This window comes from Cuculus canorus, chromosome 12, assembly GCF_017976375.1.
Source record: "Cuculus canorus isolate bCucCan1 chromosome 12, bCucCan1.pri, whole genome shotgun sequence".
Classification (NCBI taxonomy): Eukaryota; Metazoa; Chordata; class Aves; order Cuculiformes; family Cuculidae; genus Cuculus; species Cuculus canorus.
Genome location: NC_071412.1, coordinates 17,038,578 through 17,055,539, shown reverse-complemented (window position 1 = coordinate 17,055,539; position 16,962 = coordinate 17,038,578). Strand labels below are relative to the sequence as shown.

The following is a 16,962-nucleotide window of genomic DNA, read 5'->3' as shown; positions in this document are numbered from 1 at the left end:
GGCAATAAATAACACGTATGCGCACACGCTGCCTCGCCGCTGGCAGACCTGGGATTGCCACCTATCGTCACGGTTCAGCTCTAGGACAAGAAAAAATCCTTACTCCCATTGCTGGTTTGACTTTTCCAGGCTGGATCCTCGATTCGGTTCAATTCCCTCTCCTTGTCGGGGTTTCCCCCCCAGGCCAGACCCACAAACACACACACAGAGAGGATCATGGTTGCTCTGAAAAGGCAGCCTGCTCCTGTCCAGGCAGTCGGGACCCTCGCTAGGATGATGCTCCCCCGGGCAGTTATTTACAGGTCCTGTAGAAACTGGCCCCAAATATGACCCACGGGGTGGGGATGGACATTTCGCACCTAGAAGGGACCATCCTTAATGAGACGAGGATTTGCTGGGGGAGGAGGAAGAGCGGGGAAACTGAGGCACAGCCTCCCCCCTCATCCAAGAGCCCCCCCCCGGCGCTGCCTCAGTTTCCCTGAGCGCTGCCCCCTCCCCGCTCGGCACCGTTCGAAGGGGCTCCCGGCTCCTTTAAGCCCCCCCCTCCCGGCGGAGGCTCAGCCCCTTTCTCTGACACAGCAGCCGCCGGGGCGAGCCGAACCGGGAGCCGCGGGGAGCGGGGAGGCTGCGGCCGGGGCCGGGGGCCGGGGGGCCGGGCGCCCACCGCCGCTCCGCCCGCCCCATGGCTCTGCCCGGGCCGCCGGGGGCCGCCGCCCGCCCCGCTCCGCCCGCCCGGAGCCCACGGGGCGGCCGGCCCTGAGCCCGCATCGCCGCCGCCGGTCGGTCCCGGGGGCACCGGGGGAGGCTGCGGGGGCGCGGGCGGCGAGGGAGAGGGGTGCGGGCGGCGGGGATGGGAGGTGCGGGAGCTGAGGAGGGAGAGGATGCACCGGGGATGGAGGATGCGAACAGCGCGGATGAAGGATGCGGGCACGAGGGATGGAGGATGCGGGCACCGGGGATGCGGGCACGGGGGATGGAGGATGCGAACAGCGCGGATGAAGGATGCGGGCACGGGGAATGGAGGATGCGGGCACCGGGGATGGAGGATGCAGGCAACGGGGATGGGGGATGCGGGCACCGAGGATGAAAGATATGAGCAGCAAGGGTGGAGGATGCGGGCACAGGGGATGGAGGATGCGGGTACCGACTTCATCCCCAGTGCCCCAGAGGATGCGGGTACCGGGCATGGAGGGTGCAGGTGCCAGGGATGGAGGATGTGGCTACCGGCTTCTTCCATGCCCAGTGCCCCAGAGGATGGGGGTACCGACCTCTTCCATCCCCAGTGCCCTGGAGGATGCGGGTACCAGGGACAGAGAAAGCAAGCAGTAGGGATAGAGGATGCAGGCAGTGGGGATGGAGGATGCAGGTACTGGGGATGGAAATGCACGCATGCCGCCCCTGCCATCCACCCCTGAGCTGGGGGGATGTGCTCCCCCCCCTCCACTTCTACCTGTGCTGCTTTGCCCCTCCCAGAGGGAAACGGGATGGATTCGGGAGCAAGATGTGTTCCTCCCCCATCCTTGGCTGAGGAGATGTTGGGGCTTGAACCCAGGAGGGAAGGTGGTGTCAGGGAGGAGGCTGCATGACACCCCAGTCAAAGCGGAGGGGTCCCTTGGGACGTGCATGTTCCCCCCCCCCCCCGCTCTTCCCCCCTCCCATGGCAGACTGTCACCTCTAATAACGTCTCACCCCTTCCGACAGCGACCAAAGGAAAGTGGCCCCCGGACTCCTCCTGTGCCACGCAGAAGCCCTGAGGGAGGAGGAAGAGGAGGAGGGGAAGGAAGCCAGAAAAGGAGACGAAAAAAAAAATAAGGACAAGGAAGAGCTTGAACTGGAGCCAAGGGGGGTCTGGATCACAACGGTAAGTTCCTGAGCTGCATGGCTGTCTGTCTGTCCATCTACCCACCCATTTAGCTCAGTGAGAGCCCCCTGTGCCCAGTCTCTGGGTCTCAAACTGGGGAGGGAGCAAAAAGGGGGTGCCAGGGACAGTGCCAGGCTCTATCCTACTCCCCACCAGCGATCAAGGCAAGGCAGGAGTGGGCAGAGCCCCCCCCCCCCCCCCCCTCAGCTAGCTTTCTGGCTCCTGCAGGGATGGCTCCCTGATGTCTGTCTGTCTGTCCTTGCAGGAGGGGACCCTGGGCTTCCCAGGACGCCTGTACCCAGCTGGGAGACCTCCCCCCACCACCACCCAGTGTTGGAGCTGGCGACCTCGGAGCAAGGGCTGGACGCAGGGAGCAGCATTACTCCCCGGGGACACCCAGCCCTGCGTCCCTCTCCCTGGCATCGGGGAGCCGGCAAGGCGTGAGCCACTGGATTTTAGCTTCCTGGGACATCCGAGGGACTCTTCCTCTTCTTCTTCCTCCTCCTCCAGCTCTGCCGCAGCACGCAGGTGAAACCCTGCCCAACCAGGGAGCATTCACCTTCTCCGCTCGCCCCATGGCCACCCCACATCTCCCCACAGCCACTGGCTGAGCCCCCTCTGCAGCGTTCCCAACTCCGCATGGTGCACCCTGAGCCTGCTCCCCACTCTGAACCGGAGCCCCCCGACCTCGCAGGGAGGCGAGCGTGCGGCTGGGACTTTCTTGGAGGCAGGGGAACGTTAAGATGTTGAAAGCTCCCCAGCCGAGAGGGGCTGTGCGGACGCCAGGCCACCCGGCTAGGGGGGAGCAGGATGGACAGAGCCGTTGGGGCCAGGAACGGAGGCCGGTAGGGAAGGATGGACTCCCAGACCTGCCAGGACAGGCAGCCCAGTGACCAGCCCAGCAGCAGCAGCAGCAATTGTAGCAGCAAGAGTAATTGTGAAAGGGAAAGAATACGGAGTCGGATGAAAATGGTGATTGGGCAACTGGAAGGCATCTTACAGGAGCTCAAGGAGGTGGCCAAGGAGCTCCGAGAGGTAGGAAAGCCCTGGGGTGCCATCACATCCCTGCGCGGGTCGTGGTAGCTGCCCTGTTCCCATTCCCTGCCTCTGGGGCTGGGCTGGGGGGAGCGGGCCCAGCTCAGCACCCCCAGACCATCACCTCCCAGGGTGAGTTGCAATAGGATTTGGGGGTAGAGGAAAAAAAAAACCCAGCTATATTTTGTAAAATTATTCCTGACCTTGACACCGAGGTTCGCTCTGGGTCGGGGGTGCAGCCAAGGCACCGGCCCCCGAGGTGCTGTTGGTGGGAGAAGAACCGTGAGGTCACACACTGGGACTGGAGAAGCGGATGCTGCTGGTGCTGTGCGGCAGGCATGGATTTGCCTCTGCTCAGCCTTGTGTGTGTGTGTGGGGGGGGGGGGGGGTGTTTTTCAGGCCCCTTTCGAACTAGAGAGGGGAATGGCAAAGGGATGGTGCATCCCTCTTGCATTGCAGAGGGCACCAAAAATACTGGCATGTGCTCTGGGTGCTGTGAAGGGGGGTCCATAGGCTGGGCAGGGGGCCAAAGGGATTGGTTGTCCCATAGTCTGGCTGTTGGAGTCCATCACTCCTGCAAAAGCACACGTATATAAATGTATATACATAAATACACACACACAAAGTGTGGTTGGAGTTCCCTCCCAGTGTAGAAGCGCGACAGACCCAGTTTGGTGGAGGATTTAATGTGTTTGTGGCTCAAGGATTTGGGCAACACGTTCCTGGCAGAAAGGGATCTGGATGGGGCTGGTAATTTAGGACAGCTCTGCAGGTGACAGTGAAGCAGTGGATGGAAAGTGTGCGGTAGCCTTGAGCATAGCGTGCAGATTGCTTTTGCAATAGGGCAGGTGGGCGTTTGCATCCTCGCTGTGGCCTGAGCTGAGTGCAAAGGGGTTGTACCCAGAACCATGCGAAACCTCATCTGGCCCCAGGAAGGGCAGAAATTGCTGGAGGCTTTGCCATGGGGCCACTGTGGAGCAGCCCTGCGTGAGTCGGTGGCATTTGGGTGTCACTGAAATTGCTGATGGAGGTGCACCAACATCATCCTCTGCGCAGACGTGGCCATGGTCAGGGAGGTGACATCTGCCTGCCTGAAGCATCCCCTGGGATGCAGTGTCCTCCTTTGGGGTGGCTCTGCTCAATCCAGAAGATTTTAAAGAGGTTGTCCTGCTGGGGAAAGCCAGTGCCGGGGTATGTGTCACAGTCCACCACACCACCCAACTGGGTCCCTGCGAGGACTTCACCTGGCCGTGGGACTCCCAAGAGTTCCCTTTCTGTTGTGGCTTTGCTGGTCCTTCATGCAGCAGGAAACAAACCCTGCTACCTAAAGCAAAAAGCCCCCCGATTCCCACAACGCCAAATGGGGGAGCCCAAAACTCCTTCAACAAATCTCCGATGGATTAAAAACAGTCATTATAGTAATAATCAGGAAGCAGAGCTGTTTTCCGTTTAGTCCAAGCTCACTTCATATTCCTCCAGGAGCTTAGAGAGGCTTTAAAATGAGGATGATAGCAATTGGCCCCTTTGATTGAGCCCATGGATTTAAGGCCAAGTGGGACAACCATGATCACAGGAGCATCCCTCCTGCCAAGGATGTGGAGGGGTAAGGAGGACTGGGATAGAACAAATCTCTGACCGTTTCACAGCTGAGGCCAGGTTGTGCTTCCCGCCAAGATTTGAGTGGATCCGCAAGGTCCCTGTCCAGCTCCTAGGGCCAGAAGGACCTTGATCATCCCTGCAGCATTCTTGGTAGGCTGCCCAAGTCAGGTTTTGTCTCAGAGCAGAAAAGAGAAGGCAGGCTGAGGACACAGGGTGGGGTAAAGGGCTCTCAATATTCCTTGTGGACAAGTTTTGGGAAGCAGACTCAAAGGAGGAGGTATAACATTGGAGGGTGAAAGAGCTGAGCGAGGCACAGCAGGTCCCTGTGCTTTAAGGAGCAGAGAGGACACCCGTTCTCTGACCCTCATGCCAGGGAGACCTTGCTCTTGTGCAGCCTGGGGGCTCATTCCCCATAAGGTGGCTTCTCCGGAGAGTGCTGGGAAGCACTGAGGCCTGGAGATGAATTTTCCATGGAGCTGGCACATCCCTAGGCACCAGACTGTATCCCATAGCTGCCCTGGAAGAGCCCCACACACCATGGGACAACGTGGCCAGGCCAGCATAGAGCCAGCCACGAGGTCCCCACCACAAGGTGACTTCTAAACTTCAACCCTTCTCAACAAGCCCTACAACACAGCCATGAAACTTCGCAGCAATTAGTTGAATTTAGAGAAAGCAGCATAAGACTGCATGGGAGAGCAGGTTCTGGAGCTAAAACACAGCGGTCTAACCAGGCTAAACCAGGCTCCGATGACTCAAAAGAAACAGAGGTTCAGTTTTCCCCAAACCAAGGTGATGTTGGGCATTAGAGGCTTTGGAAATTCTGGATCTCTTACATGGAACTCTTTGAAGCCCATCCAGAAAAGTACGTGGTAGACAGCAGGCTGGCGAGTCGTAAGCTCTAGGATATCGGTGAAAGAAAAGAAGTAAACAAAATAAACCCTTGTGGTTTCCTACCTTGCACCTAGTGATGCTCTTCCTCGGCTGGAGGTAAGGGCCAGGACATGGGGACAAGGCTGGGGACAGGCAGCTCTGCAGCCCCAGGCAGGGAGTGATGGCCCCTGAGCCATGGGCTCATGGTGGGGGTCCCAGGAGAGGTGCTCAGGGCCTTTAAAGCCCATTCATCAGTGCCCACAGTGTCCCAGCACTTGTAATATTGGTGTATTCTCCAACAGAGCCACCATGGGGGCTTTGGAAATGTCCATCCCTGCAGCCATCTCCTCTGCTTGGGGCTTTGTCGGTGGGCTGGGGCATGGGGCTGGGTGTGCTCAGTGAGGGCAGTGGTGGACCTGATCCTGCTGCACCAGAGGCACCTGGTGGAGCCAGAAACCCTTCTCTGGGTGATGCTGGAGGGCACAGATAATGCTGAACCTGCTCCTTCCAGGTTCTCCTTGTCAGAGGAGCTGGATGCCAGGGCTTTGCAGGTCTGGAAGAAGAGGACAGGTCACAACCGCCTTGACAAAAATAAACCCTGAAGCATCAAAACCCCTTTGTAGGCACAAGGGATTTCATCTAGTAATGATTCCTGCTTCAAAACCACTCACCAGCTCTGGGTGTAGCTGGTTTTGGCTCACGTTAGGCTTTCCTCACGGGTGATCCTTCCTTCAGCAGAGGTTTTGAGTCCCGGACTCAGCTGAGATTGCAGGACGCTCCAGGGGAAGGCTTTGGTGGGGGACCCCAGAGCAGCTCTACTCCACATGGGGATGCAACATGGGGCCAGACCCTGATTCAGGCTCCATCCGCAGCTCCTGGGAGCAGTTCCCACCTGAAGGCTGTCATTCCAGATGTCCGTTTGATTCATGATGCTGTTTTACCAGTTTCCCCGCTCCCACTCTCCCTCCCTCCCTCTTTCCCTTTTGTGTATATAATTATTCCCCAGCACTCCAAGACAGGGCTGTATTATGTGCAGGGAAAATGATTATTAAAATCTTTGATTGAAATCACACACTGGAAGTAGAAATCAGGCAGGAGGCAGGCAGGGAAGGCGCTTCCGCCGAGCACTTGCCACGCTGCCTGCCCTCCCACACGCCTCCTGCCAGCCCAGTCCTTTCCCCATGGGATGCCACCAGGAAGAAGATATCCCAGGAGGTCCCAGCCATCTTCACTGCAAGGCTGAGCTCCTTCCCAGCCTTGGGGGGATCCCCATCCATGGGGTATACTCAGAGATGGGAAACAAAACAAAACATCTGTGCAAGTCTCCCTGTGTGCAACCCCTGCAAAATCCCATGGGAAGCATCCTATCCCCCCTTCCACCCCCTAACTTAGGAGCAGTGGGATCCCTCTACCAAGGGAAGCAACACCAAGGGGTCCTCTCCAAGCCTCCATTAGGAGGAAAATCCTCCTGCAACCCCTTGTGATAATAAACACCTTAATAATGTTGTAATCAATAGGTGATTAGCTGGGAACGCTTGGGAAAGTTCACAGCAAGAAGGCAGCTTATTATTCTAATAATAACAACGCGGTTTAGAGATCTGCGCGATGATTTTGAACTATTTAGCAGCTGATGATCTAGCAAATGATCCCGAGATCCACAGCCTGCTCATTTATAAGCATCAGCTCAGGAAAGAGAGGCCCCTGTAACCCTGCTTCGGTTTGCGAGCTCCAATTAATCATTTATTCCTTATTAAATATTTACTCAACTCGCCTGCATGGGGAAGTGGTTTGGGAGATGTGGAAAGGTCCATGCTCCGGGAGAGTTTGGCTCTGCTGGAGGTTTTTCCCCCATGGAGGGAAGAATTGATGTTCAAGTCGATGGTGTCAAACGCCTCCGGGATTATTTGATGCTTTGGGAATAGGGTTGGGGATTTTTTCGCGTGAGTCATGTGGTCCCATTGCGCGTCCCCATTGTGCAGCAGCCAGCGGGAAGGGAGGGTGTGAGGCCATGCGGGTTGGATCCAACCTGCAAAAGCAGCTGCGTAGCACAGGAAGATGCTTTGGTCCCCAAAATGTGCGGCTGAAGTGCGCAGTAGGCTTCTGGGGATGGGGACAGAGCCAGCAGCATGGAGCGGGGGAGGAGGGGGTGTACAAAAATCCTCTCTCAGCCCATCTGGGGACAAGAAGTTTGGCTCCAGGTTGGGAAAACAGTTACATCTCATGGGAGGACACACAGAGGGGACACACAGAGGTCCCCCCATCCTTGAAGCAAAGGTAGCTCAGGCAGCGCAGTGCCCTGTGCCCTCTGCTTTGATGTCCCCATCCCGGGCCCCTCTTTTGCCTGGCAGTACCCGCCCCAAGCACCAATCTGCTTCAAAGGCCACACAAGGATGAAGGGGCTGTTAGATCACACCACTTTGATCCCAGCATCTTCCAGCTCCTTCCCTGGCCTTGGGAATATGTGCATTACCAATTATCAGCCATGAAGCCTTTGAAGTCCCCTCTCATCCTTTCACCTCGTCCCTCACCTCTCCAGCATCTTCCCAAGCTTCCAGGAGGTTTAGCTCCTCACAAAGAAACAGCATGGCCAAAAAGTAGAAGCGGGAGCCACCAAGCCAGGAATCCCCATGTTTGATTTGCAGTTGAGACGATAACTAAAAATCCCGTTAAAAACCAACAGCGCTCCAGATGTTCAACATCTGGCTCAGCTGGGGAGGTAGACACGCAATCTGGGGCACCTACGCTTTTACCTGGAAATCTTCTGGCTGCCAGCGATGTTCAGGGGTGGGGGGACTGTACGTGAGGTGAGGGGAGCAACTCCCAGTTGGGCTGAATGGTGGGAACTGGTTTTTGGGGTGAGAGCGAACTTGTCGGCACAGTGGTTTAGCGTATTCTCGCTTGGTGCCGGTCTCTGTAGGGCATCACGGGGACACAGGCCCATCCTTCTGCCTTGCTCTAGGCCGTCCTCCACCTGCTCAAAGCTCATCCTTTTAGACGAAAGCTGAGCATCCTTGGGGCCCCAGCACCTGTTTTCAGGGCACTTGGACACAGCAGGATGAAGCCCCTCAGCGATGCCACACACAAGGTCAAGGGGAATTGGGTTTGCTCCCTAATTTCCCACTGCCAGGCAACCCTGGTTTGACCAAGAACGCTCTGTTGTCACCAAAAAGGTGGCTCTTTGCAAAAGGTGAGCAAGGACAGGGACACTCTCTCTTTGTCACCCCTATGGCACCTCCAGCACTTGCTGGGGACACCCCAGCCCTCCTCGCCTGCTTGTAGGGGTCCGGAGCCACCTTAGTTCCCAGGGGATGAGAGCATTACCGGGGTCTCACCCCAAACCACCCAACCCCAGGTGGTCATCCATCCTTCCCCACTGCTCTCCCTCTGTCTCCCTTTGCCAGCAGCGATGGCCTCAGCTAAAAATCTTTACCAACCTGCCTCAGGAAGGAGGAGAGGGGGGACAAAAGACCAAATCCTACTTTACATTTAAATCCTCAGCGGGTACGAAGTGTCACATAGGTATTTAACACACCCCCCGCGCTGCCACCACCACCACCCCCCGTTCAAAATAGAAAGCACTCTTAAAAATAGCCCCGAGTGAGCTGATGTGACACTAATCCCCGTGTGCTGTGGTGACTGCTGGGATGGGGACAAGGACCAGGATGGAGATGTGCCTCCTCCTGACACTCACCGAGCCTGAATTGCGGCAGGTTCCTTTAATGAGGAGGAGCAGGGACTCCAGGTCACAACGATCCAACTTGAAGCCCAAGGAGATGCTTGCCCTGCACCTGGTGCTGTAATCATGGAGCCTTCGTGCAAACAGAGGTGATCTCATTTTAGCTGAGGGATTCAGCAGAATCATTTGCTACCTTATTAAAAAATAATAATAGCCGGGTGTTTCCCAGAGACAGCTCTTTTCCTGTCCTTTTTCCTAATTCTTTCTTGTCACTGAGAAAGAAGAGGTCACATCATTCTTTTTTTTTTTCTTCTCCTCTTTTCTTCAGTTTCACCCTTTTGCCCCCAAAGAAAAGCATAAAAAAAAAAAAGGAATCTGGTGGTGCCTTGGGAACAGGAGCAATTGTCATTTCTAATTGCAAGACCTTCTTGCAGATGCTGGTGTGGACGCTCCCAGCTTGCCCTCATCACCCTTCAAAGCCAAAGCTTGAAAGACAGATGGGTCTCTGTCTGCCCTCCCCGGAGGTCTTACATGGGCAAGGAGGAAGGAACAATAGTTTGGAGATCGTGGGTGAGGAGCTTAGGTAAAGCCCGTTGCCTGCTGGGGCTTGGGATGAGAAGCACTCAGCTGACTGTCCTCTGCTTTGGGGACCCAAACTCCTTCCAGGAGACAGGGACAAGATGTAGAGCCAAGATCCATCCCCAAGGCAGGATCAGGGAGGGATTTCAATGTTCCTTCAAGAAGGGAAAGACTGTCATCCAGAGGGAGCTGGACAGGCTGGAGAGGGGAGACTATGTGAACCTCATGAGGTTCAACAAGGCCAAGTGCAAGGTCCTGCACCCAGGTAGGGGCAATCCCAAGCACAAACACAGGCTGGGCAGGGAATGGATTGGGAGCAGCCCTGAAGAGAAGGGCTTGGGGTGCTGATGGATGAGAAGCTCAGCATGAGCCAGAAACGCGCGCTTGCAGCCCAAAAAGCCAACCTTGTCCCTGCTCACATCCAAAGCAGTGGGACCAGAGGGACAGGAAGGGGATTCTGCCCCTTTGCTCATGTGAGACCCCACCTGGAGCCCTGCGTTCAGCTCTGGAGTCCTCAGCACAGGAAGGACATGGAGCTGTTGAAGCAAGTCCAGAGGTGTGGGATTGGATGGGCTTTGAGGTCCCTTCTGACCCAAACCATTCTAGGATTCTATGAGCCGGGACAGAAATCACCCACAGGGCTGACAAAAGATCAGGAGAGGACTAGTGCTCCTGGGATGAACTTATATGGGTTCCCAGGCTATGGGCAGGGTGGGGTGGGGTGTGTGTCACAGGTGGGGCTAATTGAGGCTGTTAGGGTGTGTTAATGCCCATCACTATGCACTCAGGTCTGATGGTGGGAGTGCTTCTCTCATTTCCAACCCGATTGTCATCCAGGCTCTCGTGCACCTTTTTTTTACCCAAAAGGTATTTTCTGGCGGCTTTAATTGCCAATGTGTCCAACATGCTCCTGGGCAGCAACCCCATCCCTTCACCCTGCATTTTCCTGGTGACACCAGCCAGTCCCATCTCAGAACAGGTCACCCCATTCCCAGGGGCTCCACAGTTGCTCTTCTCTGTGTTTGTACCAGGCAGCAAACGCACACATCCAGCCTCACCACCCTCATCCAAACTGTATTGCGGTGGTGGCCTATGGAAGTGATGCTATTTTGTCCTCCGGAGGTGCCTCTCCAGCTTAGCCCCGTGTTTTCCCACAGCATTTGGTAGCTCAGAAATGGTCCTCACCATAGCCAGAACCTGGAGATGTTCTGTGGGGACCTGCAGGTGATTTAAAAGAGGGGATGCCGTGTTCCTCCTGCTGGAGCCCCCAACAAGCAAACTGGGGTGGTTGGGGTCTCCCACCCCTGCTGCCATCTCCTTGGGAGCTTGGCAGAGCACGAGAGCTGCATGGGGAGGGCTGTCAAAAAAGTGATGAGCTGAAATAGGGAAATTTTATTCAAATTAGGTCAGCAGAGTGTAATGGAGCCACTTGGGCTGCTGGCAGCACCATCATCTGCTCAGGCTCCTGGTTTCAGATGCCCAGATGTATTAAATTACCCTTAACTCTGCCCACACCTCCTCATCCTCAAAGTCCTGTGAGGGGTTTGCAAGGAGCCCACTCTGCTGAGCTGTGGTTTGTGGTGCATTTCTAGTGATTTATGGTGTTGACCCAAACCTCTGTGCGCTGACGTCTGGCAGAGGGATGCAGAGGTGAAGGGCAACCTGGCACTACGACAGCAGCTTTGGGGTGCCCACCCTTGGCCACCTGTCACAAGGATGGGATGTCTGAGCCCAAGGATTCAGTTTCCCAAAAAAAAGTGCTTGAAAAAATAGAGTTATGGGATAACAACAGCACCAAAATTATGGGGAGATGTGCCGTGATTAATTGTTCTTGGTGGATGAGAAGGTCCAACATCTGTTGATGAACCATGGCACCAGTGGAGACACGGCAGAGTTTTTTGGCAGCACGATGAGAAGGAAACAAAACATATCTGGCAAGATATCACCCATTGATTTGTCTTCCCTCTCTTATTTTGGGAAATTTGTGGCTGATTCCTACCAGGAAAGGACGTGTGGAAGGGCAGGGGGAGGAAAAATGGGAAGAGAAACACAGTAGGGCAAAATAACCAGAAAAACAAAATGTTATGCATGGAGAAATCACCTGGAAAAGCCAAGCAAATTGTGTTTTTTCACTCCCAATTGTTCCTTGTGTGGGTAAAGGTCCAGGGAGCAGCAGGAGGGACACAATCCCGGTGCGCCAGAGGGCACCAATACCCATGAGTGCCTGTGATGGGGAGGGGGGCAAGAACAAAATAGATCAACTGGGTGCACAAATAGGTACGGGGAATGTTGAGGGGTTCCCTCCAGCACCCTCTTAGTCTGCCACTGCCCACCTCCCGCTTGGCAGTGCTGGGATCAGCCAGGCCCTCTGCCAGCTCCCCCGGAGACGGGGGGGGAGGTGAGCCAGAAACTCTGCCAAAAATACACACTTCCAACTGCTGCGGAGTTGAATTTTCGCGTCGTGCTCTGCCTCCTACACAAAATAAAGCCACACACCCCCGCACATATATATACATGCAGAAACACCCGCCAAGAAATACCATGAAGAAACAGTGATGGCTTCATCTGGGTGCCATGGCAGTGGGGGTTTGGGGGGAACTGAGGAACTCCAGGCAGGATTAGCGCTGTGCTCAGTGCTGGACGGCCCTTGAACTGTATGGGATTAAGACTGGAAGGTGGGTGATGAGCCTTTTGCATCAAAAACCTTGGCAAGTTCATTAGATGGAGACTATGGTCCATGAAAGCCACAGGAGGAAGGTGGTCCTTCCTCCCTTCCTTCCCCTTCCAGCCCTGCCGATGGCTTGAACAACAGCCACGTTCAAGCCATATTTTTAATTTTAAGGGCTTTTTATATTCATGCCACATGTGGGGTCCATCCTCTGTGCCGTGGTGGAGCCGCAACACCGCTACCCTGTCCCCAAGCCACCACAGGTCTTGATATACTCAACACCTTGCAAGAGATGAAGGACTTGGGATGGAGCCCATCAGCAACCTAGCCAGGGTGAAGGGTGACAATGCTGTCTCTGCAGCCTTCCCGTGTATTTTGTCTCATGGCCCTGGGATATTTTCCAACGCCTGCCTCAGTTTCCCCACCTGAAGAGCCACCTTTTCCAGGAGGAGATGGTGTCAGTTGCTGGTGGCTCCCCATGGTCAAATGCGAGGGACTAAGGGACACCACATGTGTGGGGATTTGGCGTGGAACTCAGGGTCGCAGGGCGCAAGGAAGACCCCAGGGCCACCCTGGGAAGGGCCAGTCCTGCCACTCTGAGCACCCAGTGGCGCACAAGACTTCACTGCCTGCTTGTGCCCCATGGGAGCTGTGCCACCAGGTGGGCTTTTGTTCCTGCTGAGGGGTTCCTGGAGCAGCTCCACTCAGGCCGAGGCCTCCCGATTCATCACACTGGTGGTGCCAAGGGGAATGGCAGAGATTTAGGGATGTGGTGCTAACATGGAGGAAAACTAGAAGGGTCGTGTCTTGTGGCTCCTCTCTGCCCATCCGTCCATCTGTTCACAGGTGGTGAACCAGATCGACCGACTGACATCTGACTTCGAGTTCGAGCTAGAGCCGGATGACTGGACAACGGCGACGGCCAGCAGCACCTCCAGCAGTGAGAAGGGGGGGGGCGTCTTTGAGCTGGGACCCCTCGATTTCACCACCTCCGACATCCTCTCCGACAGCTGGGAATTCTGCTCCTTCCTGGACGCTTCCACCCCCTCTGACCCCGGCGACGGTCCTGAGCCCCCCCGGCTGCAGCCCCCACCAACTCGCCAGCCCGATTACCGGCTGATGAACGGCGGGATCCCCATCACCAATGGTCCCCGGGGTGGAGGAACCCCGGATTCATCCAGCGAGGAAGCCTTTGGCACGACGACGACCAGCCAGAAGATCTCACATCACCGGCCAGCCGGCACACGGGAACGGGTCCGATTCAGCGACAAGGTGCTTTACCATGCTCTGTGCTGCGATGACGACCGGGATGGTGACAGCACAGTGTCTCTGGGGGATGATGGTCCCGAGGAGCCCAGCCGTAAGGTACTGGCGGGGCCACCCTCCAAGCATCCTTCCACCGGTGGTGGTGGTGGTGGTGGTGGACCCCCGGTGCGGCGGCTGACGAGGAATAGCAGCACGCAGACCGTAGCCGATAAAAGCACCCAGACGGTGCTGCCTTATATCCCGGCCAAGCAGAAAATGAAAAACAAAAACTGACGCCAGCTCCGCCACGCGGATTTGGGGAGGGTGGGGGGATGGGGAGATTCCTGGGGAGGGACAGAAAAAATATATATATATAAATATATATTTCAATAAATCAATACTAATAATAAAATCAACATGAAAAGGTGGCAAAGAAGACAAATGTCCCAACTACCTACCCATCATTTTCGAGGCTCAGGGAATTTTAAACTGCTTTTTTTTGTGGACAGAAGCTTCAGATCAATAAACCGTCCATCATGGAGAAATAAGAACAATAACACATATATATCATATGTATATATGTACCGAGAGAGGGAAGCCTGTATGGAGGGGACAGCCAGAACATCTAAGGTTGTGGATGGGGACGTGAGGATGCTGGAGCCGGGGGGTTGGCTGGACCAGGGATGGGAAACGTCTGAACATGAGCCAGCAGTGGCCCAGGTGACCAAGGAGGCCAACAGCATCCTGGCTTGGATCAGCCATGAGGTGTCCAGCAGGAGCAGGGAAGGAATCTTCCCCCTGTGCTTGGCTCTGGTGAGGCCACATCTCGAATCCTGTGTTCAGTTTTGGGGCCCTCAGTACAAGAAAGACATTGAGGGGCTGCGGTGCATCCGGAGAAGGGAGCAGAGCTGGGAAGAGTCTGGAGCCCAGCGGTTCTGGGAGCGGCTGAGGGACCTGGGGATGCTTAGCCTGGAGAAGAGGAGGCTGAGGGGAGACCTCATCGCTCTCTGCAGCTCCCGGAAAGGAGGTTGGAGCGAGGTGGGTGCTGGGCTCTTCTCCCAGATAACAAGCGATAGGACGAGAGGAAACTGCCTCAGGTTTCATCAGGGGAAGTTTAGATTGGATATTAGGAAAAATGTCTTTACTGACAGAGTGGTTGAAGCCCTGGCAGAGGCTGCAGCAGTGGATTCTCCATCCCTGCAGGGGTTCCAAAAACGTGCGGACACGGCTCCTGAGGACATGGTTTAAAAGGCGTGGTGGTTTTGGGTGGTTGGACTGAATAACATTAGAGGTCTTTTCCAATCTTAATGATTCCATGATTCTGTGATTTTATCCGTTTGTCTTAAGAAGAGCCGATGTGATCTGATCTATCATATCTGATGCCTGCGGAGCAGGGATGTAACCAGGGTTGTCACCCCCCAGCCAGCACATGGAGATAGAGAGGGGCTTGAAGAGAGAAAAACCACACCAGTGCCAAGAGCTGGGGTAGGGAACATCACCACCATCACCCCTCATTTCCATCTTGCATACCAGGTCCTGGGAAACGTTTGTGACCTCCAGATCTTGCAAGTGTCAGACTGATGGGAGAAATGTCTCCAGATTTCCTTTAGGTATCCACTCTTGGTTTTGCATTTCAAAAGCTGCAGCCCCAGTTTGGAAGGGAAAAAAAAGCTGGATTTGCTCTAAAAAATGAAGGAGTCTGGACCTCTGATGCCACTTGGCATTTTTTTTCAGCTTCCAGGTGTTGCCAAAGCCTTCAGCTTCCGAAGGAGTCAGTCCTAGAGACGAACACCCCATGTTCTCCCCATCGGCTCTTTCTCCTGCAGAGATACATTTGTGCCAACAGCCCTCGAGCACCCCTGGCACAAGGGTGTTTTTTCCAAACCTGGCAGCAAAAACCCACCACCTTGCCTCCTTATTTTTAATCCACATCAGAGATGCTCCGTTTCAAGCTTTTTTCCGAGTCTCACCCTGGAGCCTCACTGCTCCATGGGTGAGGGATGAGTGTGTGAAACACCCAACAAAGAGGAAGTGGCAGTGATCAAAACACTCTGAGTTCAACCCAAATCGTTGGAGGAGAAAAGCTTTTCACTTGAATTATATCTAATAATTTTATTTTTTTTAGTTTTTTTTTAATGTGGGGATCAGTGTACATTCCCACGATGTAGGAACCTGGGAAGGCTCAGTGCCTCCAGCTCAGGGAACATCCTTTCAGGTCCCCACCAGGACATCCCATCCTCAGATAATGCTGGGAGAGATAAAGCCCTGCAGAGGGGACCATGGGGAGGAAGGTAATGGTGATACATCATCGTCCTCCACATCTCCCCCTGCCTCCAGTGCTGGAACCCTGAGGGGAGCATCAGCCCCTCGTTCCTCACAACAAGGGATGTGCCCATCCCACATCCCAAGGAGGGGGCAGCCAGGTGGACCCAGCACCAGCACGGGGTGGTGAGCAATGGGGCAGCTTCTTCCGTTGCTCCGCATGCCAACAGCTGGTTACTTATTTATTTTTATGAGCTTTTTACAGCCTGACCCCATTGTAAAAGCATGATTAATAGCTCTAGCTTTGTTCTTTAATAACTCCTCCCGCCCGAAGGATGCCAGGAAGAGGATGAGGGAAAATTTCAGAGCAGACAGAGCTGCATGAGGAGATGTTTTTTGGCTGATCCAGATTTAGGGACATGTGCAACACCTGCAGCCCTGGAATGGGCTGCAAAAGCAGCCGGAGGGGAAACTGAGGCACAGCACAGGAATTCAAAGCTCCGGCTTCTGCACAGCTCAGGGCAAAGCCACTCACCTTGGGGCCAGCGATTTAAAACCAATTGCTGCAGCTAGGGCTGTATGGACAAGGGTAATAGCTTCTTCCCCCACGTTTCTATTAAGAATGAATTTATAGCCGTGCAAGCTTTATTTCCTGCTCTCCAATAAATCCAAGTGACGGCAGCGGTAAGCACTGTATTAACCTCTTGGGCCCACAGATGGAAAACCTTCATAAAACAGGGATAAACAGAGATGGGGCAATTCCTCCAGTCCCATTTGCTCAGGGTAAGGGGTAATAAAAACCACCACTGATATATGGGGAACCACAGGCGATGTCCTTGCTGCTTCTCTGCACACCTAGAGAAGTTTTGCAATTATTACTTAGTGGAAAACCTGCTGGATTTGGGTTTATTTTAGAGTAAAATTCAAGAGGATGTGGATGATTATTAAGACAAATACGGAGAAACCTTTCAAATTAGTCAAAATGTCTCCATTACACCACTAACGAAGTTATTAATGATGTTATTAATTGCACCACCAACCTAGTTATTAATGATATTGAATTAATGGACTTTGCTCTTGCAGGGACAAGATCCAGCTTCTTGGGATTAGCCTGTGGTCATGGGGAGGGTGATGGAGGATGCAGCTGGACCTGGGAAACCACCT

General features: G+C 54.6%; 1 protein-coding gene across 3 annotated transcripts; it reads left to right on the top strand.

Moving 5' to 3' along the window:
* Positions 1-587: 587 nt before the first annotated feature.
* Positions 588-13,861, top strand: INSYN1 (inhibitory synaptic factor 1). Of its 3 annotated transcripts, XM_054078138.1 has the most exons (4): positions 588-779; positions 1,702-1,861; positions 2,127-2,896; positions 13,138-13,861. In XM_054078138.1, exons 3-4 carry the CDS (start codon positions 2,717-2,719, stop codon positions 13,828-13,830), a joined length of 873 nt encoding a protein of 290 aa, XP_053934113.1. In that variant the 5' UTR covers positions 588-779; positions 1,702-1,861; positions 2,127-2,716; the 3' UTR covers positions 13,831-13,861. The 3 variants fall into 3 exon arrangements, with proteins under 3 accessions (XP_053934113.1, XP_053934112.1, XP_053934114.1); XM_054078137.1 differs by lacking the exons at positions 588-779; positions 13,138-13,861 and adding an exon at positions 916-1,366 and having other exon boundaries at positions 2,127-2,712; XM_054078139.1 differs by lacking the exon at positions 588-779 and having other exon boundaries at positions 1,390-1,861.
* Positions 13,862-16,962: the final 3,101 nt, after the last annotated feature.

Coding starts and splice junctions, on each gene's coding strand:
- INSYN1 (XM_054078138.1), top strand. CDS start 2,717: ATGGACTCCCAGACCTGCCAGGACAGGCAGCCCAGTGACCAGCCCAGC. Junction 2,897..13,137: donor TGGCCAAGGAGCTCCGAGAG/GTAGGAAAGCCC, acceptor ATCTGTTCACAG/GTGGTGAACCAGATCGACCG.